General features: G+C 43.8%; 2 protein-coding genes across 18 annotated transcripts in view; one reads left to right on the top strand and one right to left on the bottom strand.

Moving 5' to 3' along the window:
* Positions 1–316: 316 nt before the first annotated feature.
* Positions 317–17,333, bottom strand: LOC101943696 (fructose-1,6-bisphosphatase 1). Of its 2 annotated transcripts, XR_006175465.2 has the most exons (8): positions 16,919–17,333; positions 13,510–13,672; positions 11,243–11,335; positions 8,881–9,021; positions 7,318–7,455; positions 2,740–2,859; positions 832–1,059; positions 317–698 (listed from the first exon to the last, which is right to left on the bottom strand). XR_006175465.2 is itself a non-coding variant. In XM_005304293.5 (7 exons), the coding sequence occupies exons 1-7, from the start codon at positions 17,086–17,088 to the stop codon at positions 507–509; spliced, it is 1,017 nt and encodes a 338-aa protein (XP_005304350.1). In that variant the 5' UTR covers positions 17,089–17,333; the 3' UTR covers positions 317–506. The 2 variants fall into 2 exon arrangements, 1 of the variants encoding a protein (XP_005304350.1); XM_005304293.5 differs by lacking the exon at positions 832–1,059.
* Positions 16,608–17,333, top strand: part of AOPEP (aminopeptidase O (putative)) — a 410,457-nt gene continuing 409,731 nt past the window's right edge. For 9 of the 16 annotated variants that reach the window (XR_010588857.1, XR_010588861.1, XR_010588856.1 and 6 more), the window contains exon 1: positions 16,613–16,718. The gene's annotated coding sequence lies outside the window, so the exon portion shown is untranslated. Of the gene's footprint in view, positions 16,872–17,333 lie in introns of all 16 variants that reach the window. The other 7 variants (XR_010588865.1, XR_010588864.1, XR_010588863.1 and 4 more) reach the window with 4 other exon arrangements.

Genomic DNA, 17,333 nt, shown 5'->3' with positions numbered 1-17,333 from the left:
AAGTGTTTGTGGAATATCTAGATTAGCATTTACAAATGTTGCAACGGGACTGAAGATTCTAGTATTTACAAGGCCCAATAAGTCAGTCTACAAGGAAACTGCAGTCAGCCATCTGCAGGGAGAAATCTTTCAGAAAAGTATGGTGTTCCCTGTAAAAGGCCCTCTGCTGTGGCATTCTTTAGCACTGGAGGGAAATGGGATGTTTGGGGGGGGGGGGGAGGGGTTGTCTGCAAATGGCCACTGTATCTACAACACAACTTCTTTATCAAATATGGTGGATTTTGTGTAGTTATGAGGTAAGAGAGGAAGCACATTATTCCCTTAAAGTTTTGCTTTAATGCCACGGTGAAAAAATGCATTTTTGTTGCACATAGTAACATTTATTTTTTGGTAAACACAATGAAAATATGGTTCTCTTGCTTTCCTACAATAGCTTAAGTCAGTAGTACTTCACAGTATGTTTGGTCCAATTGTAAGGCACTTCTTTGTACTGCAGCAAGACTATTTCACTTGGCTGAATGCTTCTTGACCATGTCAATGTATTCCTGCACATCATCAGGAGATCCCAGAGCAATAGGTGCTCTCTGGTGGATATCCTCAGGCACTATATCCAGCACTGCTTGGTTCCCTGTAGTAGCCATTCCCCCAGCCTTCTCAATTACAAAGGCCATGGGGTTACATTCATAGAGAAGCCTCAGCTGGAAGACAGAAGCCAAAATTATAGTGACCACTAGAGTACGTTATTGCAGGATATTTTGAATAAAATGTATATCAAAGTTTTCTAGTATTAATCATACTAAGAAAAATCAGCAGTAAATATTTCATATTTACCTCTTGAAGCAAAGATCAAGCTTATATATGGGGTCCCTTTTTTCCTAGTATGGCCAAAACATCACTGTCTATATTTGTCCCCATTTCCCATATGGTGAACATAGTGTTGCCACGTGCTCTCTTTATGTAGATTGTTCACCTTCTTGTTAACTGCAGGCATAGTGCAGCACTTGAGTGAATGCTGAGTACTGTAGAGAAGTGGTTCTCGACCAGGGGGGCGTGGGTAGCCTGGGGGTGTGCAGAGATCTTTCAGGGGCTACAATAACATCTAAATATTTGCATAGTTTAACAGGCTACATAAAAAGCACTAGCAAAGTCAGTACAAACAACTTTCATACATACAAAATGAGAAAGTAAGCAATTTTTCAATAATAGTGTGCTGCGACACTTGTATTTTTATGTCTGATTTTGTAAGCAATGGTTTAAGTGAGGTGAAACTTAGGGGTCCGCAAGAGACAGCCTCCTGAAAGGGGTAGAGTAGTCTGGAAAGGTTGAGAATCACTGCTGTAGAGTGAGTGACGGTGTGCACAACACTTAATGACTAGTTAAGTTTAAAAACAACTACAGGTCACTGAAGTTTGCATTGAGAAAAAACTGATTGTGTCCTTGTTTGTGTAATGAATAACTGAGTCTTATCTACAAGCTGAAGCAATAATTCACCCAGAAGTTTTCAAAACAGATTGAAATTTTGCTGAATAAACAGTTGTCCTCCCCTATTCTTGGGAGGAGAAAGGGGAAAGCAGAGAAGAGAGCAGACTGAGCTCTACCAATTCTGTAAGGATGGGAGGGTGGAGTACGAATGCAAGTGCCTAGAGTCACAACACTTTCTCACAGACCACCAGAGTGGTGGCAGAGAGTAGAGGAACAAGTAGTAGAATGGTCTGCAAGCAATAGCTCCCTTAAGGCAGTGGTTCTCAACATTTCCAGACTACTGTGCCCCTTTCAGGAGTCTGATTTGTTTTGTGTACCCTCAAGTTTCACCTCACTTAAACTACTTGCTTACAAAATCAGACATAAAAATACAAAAAGAGAGTGTCACAGCATACTATTACTGAAAAATTGCTTACTTATTTTGACCAACTATAAAATCAATTGGAATATAAATATTGTACTTACATTTCAGTGTATAGTATACAGAGCAGTATACACAAATAATTGACTGTGAAATGTTTTGTATGTAGTGATTTCGCTAGTGCTTTTTATGTAGCCTATTGTAAAACTAGGCAAATATCTAGATGAGTTGATGTCTCTCCTGGAAGGTCTGTGTACCCCAGGGGTCTGTATACCCCTGGTTGAGAACCACTGCTTTAAGGCATCTCCAGGAGATTTTTATTTTAACAGCTGGAAGTTGAAGCTAGCCAATTTCAAACTGGAAATAGTGTACATTTTTAAGTGAGTAATTAACCAGATGAACAATTTACCAATTGCTGGCAATCTTTAAATGAAGATTGGATGTTTTTCTAAAAGATATGCTTTAGGAATTAGTTTGGGGAAATTCTGTGGCCTGTATTACACAGGAGGTGAGAGGAGATGATCACAATAGTCCCTTCTGACCTTGGAAAGTATGAATCTATGAAAGAGGCCAGGGGATTGGGAGAGACTAGGGGGGTGGGAACCCATGGGTCTCTGGCACAACCAGGAGAGCAGTAGAGGAATCCTACAATGATATGGTGAGGGCAGAACTGACTGGCTTATTGGGGGAGCACCTAGTTCTTAATGTGTTTTAATGCTACTTAAAAAAAAATAACTCTGCAGTATCAAGCCATGGCAGTAGATATATTCTTGCAATTTGTGCACTATAAAACATTTAAAAATTGGCTGTTAATTTGTAAAAGTCTTAGAATAGGTTAGACAACACTGATTGCATCAGACTACATACTTTCTAAAATTAGGTTAATTCATTTTTACCTTTCCTTTGGGGCTTTTGGAATTGGCCGGATATAAAAAGATTCCACCATACACTAGAGTACGATGTACATCAGCTACCATAGAACCTATATACCTCGCACCATACGGAGAGCTGCCGTCCTGTATAAAGACATTTGATAAACAATCTTTGATTAAATCTTGTTGGCTTTTTAGTGGTAATAACTTGGCTCTTGCATAGTGTTTTTCCTCCACAGAACTCAAAGTAATTTACAAAGAAAGCTTAATTATCATCCTCATTTTACAGATGGGAAAACAGAGGTACTGGGCAAGTCATCTTGCATCAATGTCATACAAAAGGTCAGTGGCAGAGACAAATGTGTCACGGACTCCAGATTCCCATTCCAGAGCCTTAAGCATGCTACCTTCTTAGTACTGACAAGACAATGTTAGAAACTAGAGTTGCCATCTTCCATTGGGCAGAAAAAACCAAAACAAACCAAAAAAACCCAAACCCAGTGCTGTCCCTAGCTCCTCTCCAAATTGTGCCCACCAGATCACACCACTTTAGAGCTATAAGTTAAATCAGATCTATAGCAGAACCCCTGTTTTATGAACTAATGGGGGAGGATCAAATTCATAACTGGCAACATCTCAAAACTGCAGTAGGTACCAGTGCATAAGCTGCAGTACGGTGCATTGCATCATCATTTTCTTCATGTCCTTCAAACACTGAAAAACAATTTCCAATGCCCTGGAATCTGAAGGGCTGTTGATATTTGAGGTCACTATTAATTATTCTTAGTAGTAGTACTATTAGTACTTCCACCTCCCTCCCCACAACTCCCTCCAGTCAGGAAAAATGGCTCCTAACTGATTGTTCATAAGGCTAGTGTTTGTCAATAGTTTTATTGTATTTTGCTCTATGGCAGTGGTCTCCAACCTCTTTACACTCATCACTTTCTGAATTTAAGGACAATCCAGGATCTACCCCACCCCTTCCCCCAGGCCCTGCCCACTCCACCCCCATCCTCACTCACTTTCACCGGGCTGGGGCAGGAGGTTGGGAGGGGGTGCAGGCTCTGGGCTGGGGCTGAGGGGTTTGCAGTGTGGGAGGAAGTTTGGGTACAGGAGGGGGGCTCTGGGCTGGGGCAGAGTATAAGGTGCAGGAGAGGGTATGGGGCACTGGCTCTGGGAGGGGGGCACTTACCTCGGGTGGTTCCCGGTCGGCAGCCCAGTGGGGCTTGGTTCCACTCAAACACGTCAGCACCTCCTCCCTATCACGAGCCAGGCCATCCCCCAACCTGCCAGCCAGTAGTGCACCATGTGGCTATGACGCTCCCAGAAGGGGTCAACGTGCCTCTGCGGCCCCTGGGGGAGGCATGTGGCTCTGCATGCTACTGTTCTCTGCAGGCTGCCCCTCTCTGCAGGCACCGCTCCCGCAGCTCCCATTGGCCACAGCTCCCCGTTCCTGGACAATGGGAGCTGCAGGGGCAGTGTTTGCAGGCAGGAGCAGCACGTGGAGACCCTTGCTCCCCTCTGCCCTCCCCTCACCCCCAGGGGCATGCTGGCCACTTCAGGGAATGGTGTGGGGCTGTGGCAGGCAGGGAGTCTGCCTTAGCGGCAGGCAACCCCACTGCGCTGCCATGGCCGGAGATTGTGATCGACTGGTCGATCCTGGAGACTCTCCCAGTCTATCACGATTGACGGGTGGTGACCACTGCTCTATGGGTTCCAGTGGGGACTACTTCTGCCCTTTATACCCTACTGGTGGCAGGGGAGGTGTTCCAAACTCTGCTCGATGGTTAAATGCAGTGGGGAGAAGAGTCCTCTGTGTTGGTACCTCTTGTCATGGATTTTTCCTTGGCAACTCCTTTCCTTCTGATATGATTAGGGGCAGGGGATTCAACATCCCATCCTCCTGCCTCTTCATGATATCTGAATGGTGTCTAACTAGTCCCTTGTATCAAGAACAACCAGTGTGGCACTGGGCCCCACAGATTGCTGTGGAGGGAGAAGTGCTGGTTTGGCTCCAATTAGTTTTCAGCTTTGCAACAGGCACAGTGTGATGTTGTAGCTTCTAACCTGCAGTTGGACTAGGCTTCAGGACAAGCAATGTTTAAAAGCATCCCCTCTCAGAAACTAGAGAATTGAGCCAGAAGGCTGAAAGCTAGGTCATTTAGTTTAAAGCTAGGCAGACAGAAACTATCAAAGTTAGACTGACAGATTTTCTTTAGGCTTTGTCCTCCTCTGAAAAATCTTCACAAACTAACAGTGAATGGCTTAGCAAGGAGATGTGGCACTTCCCCTCAAGGCCACCAATTCAAAGAGGATTTGGGACAGAGAAAAAGGTTATCTAATTATCTGCTTGGAATGATTTGTTAGTAGCCTCTTAAGTTTTGTGAAAGCTTTTGTTAGCCCTCTCAGCAGAGAGGAATCAAAGACTTAATGAGAGTGGAGACTTTCTTCCTACTCTTAGGGTGACTCTGCATTGCATCTTGGAGCATGCTGCCCAGCTGGGGCAGACAGATGCTAGCTCTGCTTGATCAAACATGCTAAAACTAGTAATGTGGCTAGAGGTAGCACACAGGTGGCAACTTGGGCTAATCACCCAGCTACATACCCTGACATCCAACTGGGTTTGCAATCAGGTGGCTACCCCCAGCCACGTTGCTATTTTTAGCATGCTAGCTCTGCTTGAGTTAGCATGTGTTTGTCTACCCTAGCTGGGAAGCACAGTCCCAGCTGCAGTGTAGATGTACCTTTGGAGATGGTTTTCTAGCTCAGAGACAGTTGGCAGTACAGGGAAGCTTGAATTTCAGATATCGCACTTAACGTGTATGTGTCTCCAAAGCTGTCAAGTGAGAACTAAGTTTATTTTAAAACCCTATAAAAATCCACATGAAAATATGCTTGTCTTTGAGATGGCATATTGTATTGTAAAAAGAATTATGCCCTATTATAGTTGTGCTGATAGCAAAGGAAGATCAATCACTGCATACAACACTGCTACTGATAAAGCAGGATCTTTCACGTTTGCAATAGCTGACTTCAGTCTGATTTTTGAAGTTAGCCCAGATCTAACTCTAAAGAGCTTCTTAATTTTATCAAGATTCTCAGTGGGTCAGTTTATCAAATCAAGGTCCTGCTAGCTCTGACAAGTTAAATAAAACCGTAGGGATTTTTGTTAACTTACGGCAGGGGTGGCCAACCCATGGCTCTGGAGCTGCATGTAGCTCTTCAGAAATTAATATGCGGCTCCTTGCACAGGCACCGACTCCGGGGCTGGAGCTACAGGCACCAACTTTCCAATGTGCCAGGGGTGGGTATGTGCACTCACTGCTCAACCCCTGGCTCTGCCCCCTCTCCACCACTTCCCTCAAGGCCCATGCTGCACCCTGGCTGCTCCCCTGAGCCTCCTGCACACTGTGAAACAGCTGATTGCAGTAGGGGGGAGGCCTGGGGAGGTGCTGATCCACGGGGCTACTGTCAGGCAGGATGTGCTGTGGGTGGGAGGAGGCAGAGCTGATGGGGGGGGGCGGGCTGCAGCTGGCATATTACTGTGGCTCATTTGGCAATGTACATTTGTAAATTCTGGCTCCTTCTTAGGCTCACATTGGCCACCCCTGACTTAAGGTATTCATCAGGTAGTACTCAGCCAATGCAATTAGCACTGGACATAGATAAGATGTCAAGCCACCTGTTGTCACTAGGGTTCCCATGTGAGTTTTATTTACTGCTGTGGGTGGTAGCTCTGGGGACCTGGCCAGACTCCGTTCTGGGTAATTAAGGAAGAAGTTAACATCCAGTTGGGTATGACAGAGGGAATGTATCTAGGTTCTTATTGGCACCTATCAATTTCTGGCTTCATGGCAGGTATTCACATAGCTTTAAAACAGACCCTGCCATTTGAGTAGTCCTTTAAGCAAGAGGATAGTCATAGTCAACTTCCAGCAGCACTAAGCACAAGTCTTGTTTCCACACTCATTCAGTATTCCAGCCAATTACCATCAGATGGACCTGTGTTGTGGGAGGGAAGGAGCCGACCTCTCACTTCCTCCTAAGTGCTGCTCCTATAGCACTGGATGAGAGTTCCTCTCCACTCAGCCACCATAGAGCATGGCCTCAAACCCCAACTCCTTCCTAGACCCAGCACTGGCTACAGCAGCAAGGGAAACAGGATGAAAAAAATACAAGTACTTTATCGAAAAAAGGGGTGGAGGTTGTATGCTTATCACCATTAATTGGACTAGCTGCTGAAACTTTTGAATCAGCCACTGAGTGTGGTGTGGTGCTCCTTACCCCACCAAAATGAAGTTAACACAAAATGCTGGTGGACTTAAAGTATATGAGAGAGGGGAAAAACAAGCTCTCTAACTATGTATAAACAAGTAGTCAGCCATGGTGGCTTACTGATCCATAAAATGACTTCAGAGATTGCCAAGTTAAACAAAGCCTAAGAAATAGTTGGTGCACTTTGATTTGTACACTATTAGTGTTCAGTCTTGTCTAACTTTGGCATTTACATTCAGTTATCATGCATACGTGCAGGGTGTCAAAGTTTGAGGCACTGGCCATTTGCTTATCTTAGAAAAATTTCTCTAGAAAGTGAACATTTACCTGAGGGAATTTCTTCTTTTGAAGATATTCAGTAACTGCAGGATCAAAATATGCAGCATAGCCCTCATTGAGACTGTAGATATTTCCTCTCTTTTTGATTTTCACATTCTTCTCAACCAAAATGAATTCCCCAATTGCCTGACAATAATGAGAAAGCAAGTCAATAACTGTGTGCATGTTCTTCCCAAGACTAAAGGCAAGTGAATGCTACATACAATTTAGTGAAAACCTACTGCAATTTCCATTTTCTTTTTACAATTCAGTACGGGGGGGGGGGGGAGAGAGAGTACAGCTCTGTAGTCTTGGAGCAAGTGTCTTGCGTACTCATATAAGATATCCCAAAAGACCTGACTCATGCAAATTTCTTAACATGATCACTCCCCATCTCCAAAATAATTATCCTGTGTCAAGAGAGTAGTTTGATGCAAGTCCACTCAGTTCTTTGTTTTCTTTTTACAACTGATGGCCCAGGTGCAATTGTGGGCAGGTTTTAGGGATTGTGAAGACCTATTCATTAGGAGCTGGACTGAGATTTCTAACTCAATTTGACTAGCCATGAGATGGTAACAAGTTTGACACTATTAGTCTGACCAGAATGAAAACAGTAATGATGAAAGGATCTGTATATAGCAGGGCTTTGGAGTGGCGCATGGAGCAGCTCTGGAGCAGTGGAGCTGCAGGTTTTTGGCTGGAGCACAGCTCCAAAGCCCTCCAAAGGTATACTATATAATTACCAAATGTCTAAGGTATCTAGTCTCTACTGCAGTAAGTAGACATTTGTAAGAGGGGGAAAAAAAAAATTAGTGTCCTAGTTTCTAAACAAACTAAAAAGTTGGTAATACATGCAGACATTTAAACCATTACTATATGGAAAACATCAAATTCTACTTCCTTGAAACTATTGCCATGGCATATTCCAAACATGAGTTACTATTGGTAAAAGTAACTGGCAAAACCTGATTTACAATAGAATGGCTTTAAATTAAACTGAATCACTGCAGACAACCGCAGTGTGACCTTAAACATACTTTATTTCAAAAGTCAGATGGCCAATAGCTTCTAGGATGTCAAACACATGCATACACACTCCATACTTACTCTTTTAAACAATCAGGATGATCTGTAAGCGTAAGAGATTATTAAATGTATTTCTGCATCTCTAGCCTACTAAAAGATTAAAGGTACTAGAGTTAAGGAATGTACTAAATTACAAGAGACAGTCTTAAGGGAAATTCTGCAAATACAAAAAATGCTTAAATATTCATCACATCAGGTGGCACATGTATACTTTATTCTGACTAAATATCAATTTTGAGTTATATTATTAATGACCACTTTGTCTCCAGCACAGGGGAAGAATGCCAGAAGCCTTTGGGGGTTTATCTATTCTATTTTTATAGGCATATCAACTCCCATTGCTTCTCTTACTAGTACTGCATCTTCAGATGTTAAGATTTAGTTTGGAAGCAGGTCTGTATATTGATCCACTTAGGAAACATTTGTTCTGGAATTGTGTTATCTCTACAAGAGCAAGCTATTCATACCAGATGTATGCTTCCTTACCGGGTCAAGCATAAAACAGTTGACACCAGATTCGATGGCTAGCACCAGCATTGTGGCACTCCCATAGAGGGCATAACCAGCTGCCACAAGATTACGTCCAGGCTGTAAAGCATCTTTCTCAGAAGGTTCCTCAGGGGAAGCCTGGAATAGGAAGGAAGAGTGTCAAGATTTTTTTTTTTTTAAACTAAAAATTCCCATGATTCATCTACAGGGATTTGGAGCAATCAAATTTTTGAATTGCTCCGCTCCAGCCCCGGGCTCCGCTCCAAAGCCCTGATTTTATAAGCTTCATTTATTTACAGTAATAGAACCACAACAACATATGCTGCTATAACAGGCTACTAGTGCATGCCTTTGGAACACCAGGCCTAAGTTAGCATGCCTTCAACTGCTGAAGAGCAGCAATAACTTGATACCTGTTTTAGCTTATTGCTAGAGTAAGGTCACTAATTAAAGAAAAAAAAATCAGAGAAGTCTCTCCTTTAAACTCTGCTGTTCTGTAATGCTGACAAACTTCACAACTATTAGGCTGCTCATGTGGTGATACAATGTTGGTCAGCATGGTAGGCATTGATCTCATTGGGCTGGTCCACACTAACCCCCCACTTCGAACTAAGGTACGTTATTCACGTAGCTGAAGTCGAAATATCTTAGTTCGAACTTACCGCGGGTCCACACGCGGCAGGCAGGCTCTGTCGACTCCGCGTACTCCTCTCGCTGAGCAGGAGTACCGGCGTTGACGGCGAGCACTTCCGGGATCGATCCCAGAAGATCGATTGCTTACCGCTGGACCCGGAGGTAAGTACAGACGTACCCATTGTTTCCTTGTTAATCCTCATTCTCCCCTCTTCCCCCCTCCCCGTCATCTTTTCTCTGGTCGTATACTAGCCTAAGCTCTTTAGGGTAGGGACCATTTTTGTTCTGTGTTTGCACAGTACCTACTATATTGGGGTCCTGGTCCATGACTAGGGCTCCTAGGCGCTATAGTTATACAAATAATTCATGATGAAAGCAAAGGAGAGACAGGCCCTGATCTGGCAAAGCTCTTTTATATATGATTAACTTTAAAGTCAACTGGGCTGCTCACATGTTTAAATTTAAAGTACAGTCATAAGAGCTTTGCTGGATCAGGGCCAAAGTGAGAAGTCAAACGTTAGGGTGGAATGCAGGAAATAGAAGATGGAGTAGAAATATGTAGTGTCTTGAAAGTGATGAGTAAGGCCAAGAGTTTGTCATGGATTCCGTGCTAGGTGCACCAGCTGGAGTCTCAGGACCCCGCAACCCCCCTACCACTCAGCAGAGTTTGGGTGTGGAAGGGGACAGGGGGTTGGGGCATGGGATGAGTTAAGGTGGGCTCTGTCTGGCGCTTACCTGGGGGGCTCCCTGGAAGCAGCGACATAGCCAGGCAGCTCTGCGGCATGCCTCTGCCCAGAGCACTGGCTTCGCAGCTCCCATTGGCCAGGAACCGTGGTGCCTGCTGCTGACGGGGGTGAGGTACGGAGCCAGATAAGGAGCCTGCCAGCCCCACGAACCCCCCTCATTCCTGCACCATCAGGGGTCCCAGGCTGTGTGCTCCCCCCCCCCATTTTATTCAGGGGTATTTTTAATAAAATGTCTGACTTTTACTAAAAATGTAGCCTTAATAATGAGTACCTTCAATTTGATGCAGAAATCTGAGGCAGAATTTAAAAAACAAAGTGGAACTTTGGTCATAATGTTTACAATTGATTAGTGTCAAGAACTTGTTTTCTTTTGCTCCCAGGGGAAGTGAGCCCAAAGAAGTTACTTTCAGGTGCATCAAAACCTGGGTCAGGGTGGTTAAAGATGGACAGTGTGTCTTGTCTGAATTCACAGTAGTTTCCATGACAGACATGTTAATCCTGTATTTCATATGCCTGCAAATGAGACTTATCTTTCAGAATGAATTAGGCATGTTAAATTTACAAGCAATGTTTCAAACTGAATCTCATCTTGGAAGCCGGTCCTCAGGCTGATAGGACTACCTGTACAAGATGGGAGAACCAGTTTAATTGAAGAATGCACGTAACTCAGGTAGATGAAATTAGTGTTTTGTTTGGTCTCAAGTTGTATGAGTGAGTATGAAGCATTTAACTCCTGTTATCCTTGTCATTGTTAGAGGAATCTAACTGGCTGAGTATCAGTCAGGATTGCATGTATCTAGGTCTATGAACCATGTGCTGTGTATCACTCAAAGGTATTGTGTAACTGAGCAGTTGTAGATTTAGTTGGATTTCATTAAGTCTTCGGATCCAACTTTATTCCATCAGGAGCTGCTTAAGTGTGAAGAACTACTACTCGCCCCCTATCCCAACTGTCTTAGCATGACAGCATCCCACTTTACCTTTCTGTAGATGGCAAAGATAGTTCCAATTGAAACAAGGCAGTCAATGTTAGAAGAGCCATCAAGAGGATCCATGCAGACTATATATTTACCCTGGAAAATAAAGACAGAGGAACTGGATTTAGTTATTTGCCCATCTACTCCAAATAAATGTTTTGCCACCTGATCTACTCAGACTAATTTCTAGCCAAGAACATTTTAAACTAAGGCTACGTATACACTAGAAACCTCAAAGCACTGCAGAGAGAGCACTCCTGCAGCAGTGCTTTGAAGTGTGAGTGTGGTCACGTCTGAGCAGTGGGAGAGAGCTCTCCCAGTGCTCCTGGTAATCCACTTCCAGGAGGGGTATAGCTCCGAGTGCTGGGAGCCCGGCTCCGAATGCTCGGAGCCTGTCCACACTAGTGCTTTAAAGCACTCAAACTTGCTGCGCTCAGAGGGTGATTTTTCACCCCCGCGAGCCAGCAAGTTAGAGCGTTATAAAATTTAAGTGTAGATAAGCCCTAAGGGAATGTTATGTAGCTATATTCAAGAAGTGGAATACTATTTTGATTATTTTTGGCTAAGTTTTCACCACTGTCTAATTGCTTGAGCGTCTGTATGAACAGAATTTGGGAAATGTTTAACTGAAAGAACAGATGATGCCACTGTTCTTGTAATGGCACATGCAGTGCAGTAAAGTCTTGCTACAGCCACAAAGAAAAATACTGAAGCTAAAAGGTCAACCCTAGCTCACTGTATGCTTAGTTATTACTACACTTACAGTAAGCAGCAACTGCTAGGGAGGCCCTGCAACACCTAGCACCCTAGCTGTTTTTTACCTTTTCATCTTGTATAAAAAAGAAATTGTGCCTTAATTTACACAGTAGCATGAGAAAAATTGAGATCGGTTTTTGTTTAGGCTCATAATTTGAGCCATTTAAAAAAAAAAAAAAAAAAAAACCCAACAACCTACCTGGTCAACACCACCACCTAACTCCTGAATAATGTAGTGTACTTCAAAGAAACACCAAACTGAGATTTGTTATACCTGCTCACACATCCCACTGCCAATGTGTGGCTTTACCATCATTTACCAAAAAAAAAAAAAAAAAAAAAATCCTCCTGCTGCTGCATGAAAGACTCAGACAAGGAATACCAACAAAGGGAAATTTCTCTAATCTTTTACTTATAAGTTACTTGTAGTTCATAAAAGTAAAAAAAAAAAAATGGAAGTGTTTAAGTGGATTGTATCCTTTTAATCAAATGAGCTTCTGGGATCATGATAAGTCCAGCAATCCTTAATAGCAGTGCTGGCTCTTTAACAGGGGCAGTACTTCTGTGTTAGCTAGAGCACGTTAGCAAAGATTCAGCAGCAAAATGCTTTAACACAGAGTCTCAGATAAAGTTTAAAAAAATAAAGTTAAGGTGCTCCAGCATCGAGTCTTGTTAGCCTTTTCAACTGGAGGTTCTGTTTAATTGGGACATAAGGCACCAAAGTGTTCCAACAAAACAAATTCTATTGTACTTTGATAAATTTCTTTAGGAAAAAATTAGCAAAACACCACCACAATTGTGGCATGGTGACATCAAAATGAGTCAGGAGCAATTCACGACTACTGCTCTCACAAGTGTATACATTCCTGCAAATACATATAAATGATGCAGCTGCATAGGCCACATAGTAAATTCAAAAACTTGTTTTTATTTTTGAAGAGGCAGGAGAACAGTGGAAGAAATTTAATATTTCTAGGAAAGACTACAAAGCAGTTAAAATAAACTCACAAAACCTACACTTCTACTACAATTCAATGACACTGTCAATTCTTTAAGTCAGACCTGAAGTCCTCACTCCTACTGACTTCAGTGAAAAGTTTGCCTGAGGAAGGACCTTTATGGATTGATCCATAAAAATAGTCCAATAGTCAGACAAATGTTATAGGAAGAGCCTGCCTGAGAACCAGCTGGGGGAGGAAAAAAAAAAAAAAACCCCACAACCCACACATACAAATTGCTCCAGAGGTTAGGAAGTACAAACAATACCGAATTTAGGACTAAAGGGGGAAGAAAAGCTCAAACGATGGGGGAGCAGAACTGGAGGAAAGAAACCAGGTAGGAGTGAATGGAAAACGTAGCTGTCAATATTTTCCTGTATCCAGAAAACAAACAAACACATCTTTGGCTAAGTGTCTTTGAAATCTAACTCCAGTTCAATTTTTACATATTTGAAGAAAAGTATTTGTAAAAGTTAACTTGAATCCAAGTATTGACAAGTTTTGTAAGTTACTAACCCTTTTTTCAGCATCTACTATTATAGCATTTTTGTTTTCTTCTGACACAATAACACACGTAGTGAAGGATGACTTGAGCATGTTAATCACCAGGTCATTGGAAAGGACATCCAGCTTCTTTACTTGGTCTCCTGTCACATTGGTGGAACCAGCTATTCCATAGCTAAAGCAATGGAAAGAGATTCTCATGAGGAACAAAAATACAGTAGAACCTCAGTTACGAACACCCTGAGAATGGAGGTTGTTCATAATTCTGAACAAAACGTTATGGTTCTTTCACAAGTTTACAACTGAACATTGACTTAATACAGCTTTGAAACTTTACTATGCAGAAATAAAATGCTGCTCTCTATTTTTTAGCAGTTTATGTTTAACACTGTACTATAATTGCTTTTTTTGTCTGATTGTGTACTTTCAATCCAAATGAGGTGTTTGGTTGACTGGTCAGTTTGTAACTGTGGTGTTTGTAAATCTGTGGTTCTATTGTATGGCATTTTGTAAGATTAGGAGCACTGTTCCTGGCCCTTCCAACATTGGAGAGTTTACTTTATGCCATCATAGACCTCCATCTTCTATTATAACTTTTTTGGATGAGACTACAATTCCATTCAATTGTTTTGATCTAGTGGCCAGTTAACTGCCTGATTCCTCTTCCTCCCCCTATCCTGAAAATAGAGGATCCTTCATTCTGAGATTTCCATACAGCCACTATTGTCTCAAGTCTATTGTCTCAAGTCTACAAGATATTCACTATTTAAGAAAAATACAAAAAGCATTTAAACATTATCTATAATTAGACAAGCTCTGCTGGAATAGGTTAAGGCTTAATTAAAAGGACTAAAAATTGGTAGCAATGAATCCAGGTTCTTCAAGATAATAGCTATGACTTGAGATTATCTGTGACCGCTTGTTCTTTCCTTCTCTAGCATCTCTAAAAATCCTTGCTCTTAGCTTCAGCCAGCCTCCTTCATGAGGTTTGTCTCTTGTGACCTCATTAGAAAGCTTATGCATTAGAGATTAGTCCACCCTTATTTGTGTTCAGGGCTTTTGAATTACACCCACATCACCACTGCATCCTGGGGAATTTCCACAGCTGCCTCCCAGCAGCTCCATCACAGGAGGGTAGCTGTATTTGTAGCTTAGGATGCATCAATTCTGCTAGTGGAAGCTTGCAGGAAGCTTCCACTGAAGCTGCCCATCTCCCCCACCCCTCCAGCTGTCTCCACCCATCTTCTGGCTTGTACAGAGCAGCTACAAGACCACAATCAGACATATGGCAGGCACCATGCACTACTGAAACAAGCACTCGTGCTCCTCCATGCCAAACTTTCTCCAATGAGATGACAGGTGTTTTTGTTCCCTTCAGCAAGAGCTGGGAATGGACACTATCGTACTGGGTATTTCTTAAATCTTGAAGGCAAATTACCATTGTTTTGTCCAGTCTGCACATTTAAAGTCAGTATGGCTTGATATTCAATTCTGCAATTTCCTTCTAACGAGCATGGTTTAACTGAGCATTTCGCAACAATTTCCTTCCATCCCCCACTGCTTCAAAAGATAAAGGCATGTGATAGTATTTCTCACCCATCTATACATGACTTGAACAAACACCACCGTGGAAGATAATTTCCTACCAAGGCCAAGAGGAAAAGGAAAGTGCTGCCACCTCAGTCTCCAAACAAATTACACAGATACTGTATTGAGTGAAGCTTCTGGAGCAGTTTTTAAATGGTCAGGCAAAGCTATCTGTGTCAGACAAGAAACATCCATAATTCAAATGGGTACAGTTCTCACATGTGTACATAAACTTTTTTTTATTTAAAAACAAGAACATGAGAGTTCAATACACAATTCTCCATGCTGGCTCTCAGTTTTCAGCTGGCATGAAAGTGCTGCAGTTGATCTCTGAGAGGTAGTAAGTAGGTTGAGGGAAGAATTCTTCTGTCAATCCAACACTTTCTACACAGGTGTTACACTGGCAGAGCTACATCTCTCAGGATGTGGATTTTTATCCGAGAGACATAGCTATGCCAGCGTAAGGTTCCAGTGTTGATCAGCCCTATATTTGAAGTCAAGATAGCTAGTCAAGTCATTTGTAAGTCCACTGAGAGGTTTTACTTCCATTTTACAGCAACTTTCACAACACAAGAAGTTTTGTCAATTTTCTCTACTGCTAACTCGTTTCCTAATTATAAAAAGGCTACTCTGTGCTGCTGGAGGTCTTTTGGATAACATGTTTTCTGTCATTTGCTGTAAGCTGTCAAATTAGTAGAGTTTCCATTAAGTTTCTCACTAATAAAACAGGTCATTATTGTAGGCAACTACCACCCTCTGCCAAAACAGTAGGCTAGAGGACAAAGATTCAAACTTAATTCTGAATTTAAACATTTCAAAATTCTTTTAAACATGACACTAGTATTTAAGTACTAATACAGTGCAGTTGTGTTGTCTGCAAACATATCAATATTGAACAATATATAGACAGGTAATAAGCTTAAGTGTATATTTGTCAGAAAGAGATGGCAAGAATACTCAGGTAGGAAAGGTGTGTTGCCTAATTAACAGATTAACTAAGATTATGCATTATATGTAATAGTGTTACAATGTATCCATGATAATGCAGCCTGTCAACACTGGGTTTGCCATACCTGGCTGGCTATTTAGTAGTAAGCACCTTCCTTCCTATGTTGTTTACACAGTCAAACAATGTCATCTTAACTGTCAATGTAAGCTTCCTCCACGTTGTCCAGTCCTTACAAGGCAACTTTAGTTTGATAAGCAGAAAAGGAGATTAGTCTTCTAAGGGCACCTTTGGGCCACGCTTCAGAGGACGGGAGTCTTGGTTTTTAGCGGGGTAGAAATTTTATTCCCAATAACCTGTAAGCCTGGGATTGCAATTAATGTGTGCAGGCCCCTATAACGCCGCATCGTGCTCTACAGTTACCTAAACTACCGTCCCTGCGCTGAGGGGCCTACAGGGCGAGGCCCCAGTTCTGCAAAGCCCCACCGAGCGGCGCTCTGCGGCAGGGGCCCCGGGGCCCCAGGGCCCCATCAGTTCACCCGCCGTAAAGGGGTGGGGAAGTACCGAGCAGGGGGCGGGGTCTTGGGGGGAAGAGGCGGTGCAGGGGCGGGGTCTCGGTTGCGGCTCCGGTGGCCCCCGCACCTTGAGGGACCTTCCGCCGCTCCTGGCTGTGCGGGGCCCACCCCGGGTAAGGGCAGTTTCGCTCACAGACCCCCAGGAAGCCCTTCCCCTGCCCAGGTGGCGGATTCCCGCCTCGGCGGTGCAATCCAGGCTGGGCTGGGGCGAGTGGCTGAGCCCCTTCCTGCGGCAGAGGGGCCAGGCAGGGCGGCTCTGCCCCCCGGTGAGCCCCGGCTTGGGCGAGGGGGCTGGGGCTGGCGGGCGACTCACAGTTGGGCGATGCCCGCCTTGCGCACGGCGGTGGAGATGGCCTTGACGGCGGTGCAGACCGCGTTGAGCAGCTGGGTGAACTCCCCGGTGCCCTGGGCCCGCCTCCCCTCCTCCATCACGAAGCGGGTCAGGGTGACGACGTTGGTGTCGAAGGGGGACCGGTCCGTCATGGTGGCGGCAGCTGCGGGGGCCGGGCTGGGAGACTGACCGACCGCCACGGAGCCGCAGCGAGACCCACACGCCGCCCCCTCCGCTGCCGCCCGGGAACTTCACCAGCTGCGGGGAGAGGGAGTGACCCGGCCCGGACCTATCGGCAGGCGGGGTGGGGAGCAGCCGGCCCCCGGGATCCGCCCCCAAACCCGGTCTGCTTCCCTGTTACCCCTTCCCCACATCCTTCTCTCAGCCCCGCCCCCTG

Source organism: Chrysemys picta, chromosome 6 (genome assembly GCF_011386835.1).
Source record: "Chrysemys picta bellii isolate R12L10 chromosome 6, ASM1138683v2, whole genome shotgun sequence".
In the NCBI taxonomy this organism is placed as follows: domain Eukaryota; kingdom Metazoa; phylum Chordata; order Testudines; family Emydidae; genus Chrysemys; species Chrysemys picta.
This window is presented reverse-complemented; position numbering and strand designations above follow the sequence as displayed.